At 31.6% G+C, this 7,221-nt stretch overlaps 1 protein-coding gene across 1 annotated transcript; it reads left to right on the top strand.

Moving 5' to 3' along the window:
- Positions 1-4,896: 4,896 nt before the first annotated feature.
- LOC137809749 (L-type lectin-domain containing receptor kinase IX.1-like) lies at positions 4,897-6,916 on the top strand. The gene has a single exon (XM_068610834.1). The coding sequence runs from the start codon at positions 4,897-4,899 to the stop codon at positions 6,901-6,903; it is 2,007 nt and encodes a 668-aa protein (XP_068466935.1). The 3' UTR covers positions 6,904-6,916.
- The last annotated feature ends 305 nt before the right edge of the window (positions 6,917-7,221 follow it).

Genomic DNA, 7,221 nt, shown 5'->3' with positions numbered 1-7,221 from the left:
TAAAGGTACTTTCCAGTTAAATTTAAGGATCAAAATCAAGACTCTATTGATCAGACATAATCAAGCAATAAGCATAAAACGAAAATACCAAGAACAAGTAGAAAAGAGAATTTTATATATATATATATATATATATATATATATATATATATATATATATATCACCAAGAATACATTTGATCAAGATAAATTACATTCAATCCCAAGTTAGAAAGAACTTAGCCACTCATGACAGCTCCTCCAATCTTCATTCTTGATCTGGATTGCATAAGAAGGGCTGATCTGAGCAAGTTCTTCTCCTAAGAATAGAGGTTTCTTCTCTTTCTCTCACTAGTCTCTCTCTAAAAAACCTAATCTATTTTCCACCACTAGTTCTGAGTTGTGTTTCAAAATTTATATAATCAACTTTAGCTCAAGCTAGTCTGTTTTAGCTTAAGCTAGATCTTTCGGTACATTTTTAGCTTGAGCTAGCGATTCTAGCCTGAGCTAGATCAGTACTGCACCTTTAATCAACTCTACACAGTTTTAGCTTGAGCTAGCAATTCTAGCCTGGGCTAAAATTGTACTGCACCTTTAATCAACTCTGGACAGTTTTAGCTTGAGCTAAATCTTCTTGTGATCCAATTCAGTTTTTACTTTTTTTTTTCTTTCAATGCCAGCTTGAATACATTCTTTCAATGCTTCATATTCATCTGCAATTTACACAAAAATTGAGATTAAATTTCTTCATTTGTTTCTTGGTTCAAAAAATATATAATCAGATTCAATAATTCTCAGATTGGGATAATTTTCTTACATTAATAAACAATTAAGTTCCAAAGTGTTCAATTTTCTCAATCATAAAAACTACACATTGACACTTATTAGTTAGCTTGTGATAAAGTTTCATAAGTGGTGATAAGAGATCTTGTAGTGTTCAAAATCTTGTGTTGCATGTTTTTCTTATTTTCTTGAGTGGTTTATTGCAATAATTGAAAAATAATGCATTAGCCTAATTAGAGTGATTAAAGAACTATATTTGACCTTCTAGTGATGGTGAACTAGTATTCTTTTCATTTATTGAGTTGTGTAATCTCGATTTGGGATGCTAAGAGGTTGTAAGAGATTTTATAGGGTTTGAGATTTTAGTTAGTTTTTGATAAAGTTTCATAAGAGGTGATAGAATATCTTGTGTTGCATGTCTTCTTGTTTTCTTGAGAAATTCTTGTAAAACTTGAAAATAGTGGATGACCTAATCAAGGTGATAAAATAATTGGATGTAGCCATCTAGATAGGGAGAACTAATATCGTTTTCCATGTTTTTCTCTTGCTATCATAATTATTTTTCTATTGTGCATATTCATATTTCTATTATTTTGGAATTTAAAGAATCTTGAATAAAATATCACCAAAAGCTAAAATTCTTTTAAATTCCCAAATTGAATTGATTCAAATGATTTTGGTCATTATTCTTCAAAAAGTTTGAGATATCTTGATAAGTTCAATCACTCGCCTCTTAAATTTAACCTATATTTCTAACATATATGATTCAACAAATGTTGTCTAGCACATAAATCATAAGATGAAATTTTGAGCGAAATAGAGCAAGTAGAAATTTTATCTTTATATCCTTTAAGAGTTTTATTGTTTGAGCGTTTGAGTAAGAGAGATTTCGTGTAATAATAATAATAATAATAATGAAAAACACGATACAATAAAAAAACTAAATACTTTAAAAGGGTAATTGATGCAAAAATAAATTTAATATTTTTAAAAAAAAAATTCAAATATTGAAACATACATCAATAATTATAAGAGAGTAAATAGATATGACACTCAACAAATTATTATTTAATACTCTAAAAAACTTTTCAATTTCTACTAAAAATAAATACACAATAATAATTAAAAAACAGTATGCATAAAATAATTAAATATTGTAAATGAGTAATTGATGGAAACGATTTGAAAAATGAATTTATTAATTTTTAAATCAAATATTATAAATTTTTTGAAAGATTGTAAACTGGTGCCTTATCCACTTGTCAAATTAATATTTTTCATATTTCATTGTATTTGTATATGTATATGTTGCAAAATGTTAAGTGAAGATGAATAATGTAATCACTTATACCCTTGAAATCCAACTGGTATAACACAAAACTAGTTTCTTTATCATTATTGCTCAGGCTAGTCTTTCCAATGGGCTGGGCCTTACCTTCCAATGTAGAGAGGCAAATTCTTCCTGCACCATATGAATTTCAACCTGCACTCAATCTTCCATTAAAATGACGAAGATGACCTTACATGAAAAGAGAGTATGAATAAAAAAAGATATTTCCATAACCCTTTTTCAAAAATATATTTTTGGACTTAAATTTTCGAAACATATTTTTGATTTCTAGAATTTTTTTCTAAAATACATTTTCAGATTTTTTGTTTCAATTTTTTTTATGAAATACATTTTCAAATTCGGATCTCCAAAACACATTTTTAAATATAAAAAATTCTTTTTCAGAATGTATTTTCAGATTTTTTGTTCCAGATTTTTTTTTTGAAATATATTTTTTGCTTTTCAGATTTTCTCTTTTTTGGAACAAAATTTTAACTTTTGAATTATATTTTTTGAGTTCCTAATTTTCAATTTCAAAATAAAAGATAATTTTAGAAAATTTAGAAAATGATAAGGTGCATGTTGAATTTGATAAGGTGGAGGACATGTAAAGATTATATGACTCTTTCTTCCTACACCTCCATACCTTCTTCTCCCACCCCCGTACTAAATGTAAAAATACCATTTTCTTCTTTTTTGTGCCACCTTCATACATAATCCAGAATCTGTTTTTGGATCTGGAAGTGTTCTTGAGATTTATAAAATCCAGAACTTTTTTTGCATTTGAAATAAGCCTATGGATTATGTAATCTGGATATATTCCAGATTACATAATCCGAAAGTCAATCTCATATCTAGAAAAGACTTCCGAATTATGTAATCCAGAAGCTAATCACACATCTAAAAAAAAAACTTTCGGATTACATAATTAGAAAGCTAATCTTATGTATAGAAAAGACTTTCGGATTATGTAATTCGGAAGCTAATCACAAAAGGCTTCCAGATTACATAATCCGGAGCTAATTTTGGATCTAGAAAAAGACTTCCGAATTATGTAATCCAGAATATTAAAAAGGATATTTTTGGAATATAAAAAACATATGGGGGTGGCACAAGAAGTATGGAGGTGCAGGAAGAAGCAGCCAGATTATATAACTTTCTTTCAGCCCATTAAATACTTGGTTAATGTTAGTCACAGGCAATTGCTTCCTGCACCATATCACTGCACCCGATCCCAGCGGAAAAGACGAAACTGTCCTTAAAAAAAATTTCCGAAATATGTGTTCCGGATATTCTTTTCTGGAACGAAATTTTATATTACAGATTTTTTTATCCAGAATGGATTTTTTATTTTTGTTTCCGGATTTTCATTTCCAAAACACAATTATTTCTTTTGCGGATTTTTTTTTCAGAATGTATTATTTTTCAATTCCAAATTTTTTTGTCCGAAATAGAATTTTAATTTTTGTTTCCGGATTTTTATTTTCGAAACTTAATAATTACTTCCGGATTTATTTTTCCGAAATATATTATTTTCAATTCCGGATTTTTATTTCCGGAATTAAGAGCATTTTTGGAAATTAAAAAAATATGTTAGGTGCAGGTTAAAAATGGTTGAAAATGGTTGGGTGCAGGGAGCATTTGCCTTAGTCACAAGGTCACTGCTACCTTCCTCTACAATTTTTTCGTCACCTAATTATAACCCTTTAACAGATTTCACGGATCATCAAGTTAAGCAAGTCCTTTGCCGTCAAAAATCCTAAAGGCTCGGCAATGCAACAACAACAATAGTTTTATGTTGGAAAATTCGAGGAAGAAAAGCATGGGAGAATCTTTATCTAGAAACATCGAATCATATTCATATCATATTCGAGAAAACACAAAAAAGTCACGAATCTATCATATAATACACCATCAATATTCTACCAAATAGCATAAGATAAAACAACATTCAACCAAATAATTTAAGATAATAGATTTATAAGTATCTCTAGCTTATATTTCAATTAACTTATTCATTTTCAACAAATAATTTGAATTCCAACACTTTATCTCTCTATTTAAGAGAAAAACTTCTCTATAAACAATTCTAAATCAGAAAATAAAAATAAAAAAATCAAATTTTCCGTGAGATAAAATTAGTTTATACATGAATATAAAAATAGATTTGTAATCTAATTCTCATAATTTCTACAAATAAGTATGTGTAAGCTAATTTTTTAGCTAATGGGTATGTTGATTTTTTTTTCTTCTTATTTTTCTATCATTTGTTTGTGGAGAAGTTTCCTCCCATGGATCGTAATAATTGAAAAAGATAAATGAAGTGTTGTTCCTTTGATGGTGAAGATCCCAAGTTATGCTGGCTCAAATTTTTGTACTTCACAAATTCCAACAATGCCGTCCAAATTTGATTCATGTACTAATTTAAGAATAAAGATCATCATATAATCCTAAAATCAACACAAAACAAAAAACTAAAGGATAGAAATGATAAGGTACAGAAATTTCGGCTTCATGTTCCTGTATGGAACTTTTAGCTTAAGTCACAAACTGACGTGTATCACCATCGACAAAAACATTGTAGTTATCGCTCAATCTATATATCAAGGTAAGCCGTGATGGAACTTGATGCAATTAAGACAACTATAAAATCTAGAATAGGACTATCATCACAGTTTGGAATTCAATTAAATAAGAAAAAATATAATCATGTACATGAAAACATAAAACTCAATGTATGTTAAGTCTTCCATATATGAAAGTGTTCCAACACAAAATATTGAACTAGCATTCCTCACTTATAGATGGCTTGGTGGCATAATATTGTTCATAATCCAATTCTTTTCTGTCATGCAATGATAACAATTTTTATCCTCCAAATAATCCCTCTTGCAAACTCACTATCATTTTATTACCCCAACTTTAAGAATGGTGATGTAAAATGGGAAGGGGATGCTTCTATTCTAAAGGGAGCTATCCAAGTCACGTCCAACACCATAGACCAAAACAACAATTACAGTGTTGGGAGAGTCACAAGTTATGAACAGATGCTCCTCTGGGATATGAAGTCTGGAAAGCTTGCTGATTTCACTACCAAATTTTCCTTTGTTATTTTTTCAGAAAAGAGTTACTATGGAGATGGAATGTCATTCTTCCTGGCTGATCCTAATCTCCCACTTCTAAAGGATATTAAAGAAGGAGGTGGTCTTGGACTTGTGGATGGCGAACAAGTATTGAATTCAACTCAACACCCGTTTGTAGCAGTGGAGTTTGACACCTTCCACAACAAACTATGGGACCCTCCAGGTGGCACTCATGTAGGTTTGAATTTCAACTCTATGAAGTCCAACATAACTAAGTCATGGTTGACAGATGTTCAAATTTGGAATGTTTATAATTGCAGCATTAAGTACAATTCAAGTACTCTAAATTTGAGCGTTTCATTCACAATGTACAATGATAGTAAACCACTTGAAGAATACGTTTCATACAAGGTTGATTTGAGAGATCACTTACCAGGGAGGGTTATTCTTGGTTTTTCTGCTGCAACAGGGAAATTGTATGAGGTGCATACATTGAGATCATGGTCATTTAGTTCAAATCTACAAAGTGATGAGAACACAAATGAGATAAAACCAGAAGCAGTCCCACCAGATTCCTATCTTATGCCTGAAAAAGGAAAGAAAATAGAATTGAGGGTAGGGCTTGGAATTGGTCTAGGCCTGGTTTTGAGTTTGTCAGGGCTGATTTTTACTTTATTGTGGAAGAGGAGTAGAGGTAGAAAAAAAGAGTTAGTTTTTAATCTCAATATGGGTGATGTATTCCCAAAGGGCACTGGACCTAAGAGCTTTTCCTATAATGAGCTAGCAAGTGCTACAAACAAATTTTCCGAGTCTGAGAAGCTGGGGCAAGGTGGCTTTGGTGGTGTGTATAAAGGTTATTTGAAAGACATAAAGTCCTATGTTGCTATCAAAAGAATATCAAGAGAGTCTAGACAGGGAATGAAGGAGTACGTGACAGAAGTGAAGGTAATAAGCCAATTGAGACATAGGAATTTAGTACAACTTATTGGGTGGTGTCATGAGAAGAATGACTTTATCCTCGTATATGAGTTCATGCCAAATGGAAGCTTAGACTCTCATCTGTATGAAGTGAAAAGCTTCTTAACTTGGATAGTGAGGTATAATATAGCTTTGGGCTTGGCTTCAGCATTGCTTTACTTACAAGAAGAATGGGAGCAGTGTGTGATTCACAGGGATATTAAATCAAGCAACATAATGCTGGATTCAAGTTTCAATGCTAAGCTTGGTGATTTCGGTTTGGCTAGGCTAGTGGACCATGAGAAAGGGTCACAAACGACACATATAGCTGGGACGAGGGGCTATATTGCTCCTGAATATTTCACTTCAGGAAAGGCTACTAAGGAATCTGATATATACAGCTTTGGGGTTGTGTTATTGGAGATAACTAGTGGAAGAAAATCAGTTGAACTAGAAGCTGAGGAGGGTCAAATAACTCTAGTTGAGTGGGTTTGGAAGCTATATGGATTGGGAAGGTTACTTGAAGCAGCTGACCCAAAGTTATGTGGAGAATTTGATGAGAAGCAAATGAAGCGTTTAGTGGTTGTTGGACTTTGGTGTGTTCATCCAGATTACTCATTCAGGCCTTCTATAAGGCAAGTGATTCAGGTCCTTAAATTTGATTCTCCTCTACCCATTCTCCCAGAAATGATGCCTGTGCCAACCTATCTTCCTCCAACAATAAAAGCACTTTTTTCTTCAGTTTCATCCTTCCTTTGGGAAACAAGTTAGTGATAGAGATAGAAACAATGTAATAATCACCAGAGAATTTTAATGTATACTAGTAACGTTTCAGTAATGAACTCTAACCCAGATAGATATTTTAATTAGCTCACTATGCTCATCAATTGGAAGTGATCATGTGACAAATGCAGCAGAGTTATGCACCCTGATAACAAGTTTAAAACAATAACACTATACCAGTAGCTAACAACACGAGAGAAGTAAATTTTCTGTATGGAATGCTTGGTCTCATCAGCAGCTAACAAATATATATCTTTAACCTGCACATTTAGTTAGAATGTATGGCTTTAAACTAGAGAGGGTGAA

Source organism: Phaseolus vulgaris, chromosome 2 (genome assembly GCF_000499845.2).
Source record: "Phaseolus vulgaris cultivar G19833 chromosome 2, P. vulgaris v2.0, whole genome shotgun sequence".
NCBI lineage: Eukaryota > Viridiplantae > Streptophyta > Magnoliopsida > Fabales > Fabaceae > Phaseolus > Phaseolus vulgaris.
The sequence above is the reverse complement of the archived record's forward strand: the minus strand, read 5'-3'. Positions and strand labels throughout refer to the sequence as shown.

What these genes read in the sequence shown, in the direction of transcription:
- LOC137809749 (XM_068610834.1), top strand. Translation starts at nt 4,897, where the DNA reads ATGGCTTGGTGGCATAATATTGTTCATAATCCAATTCTTTTCTGTCAT.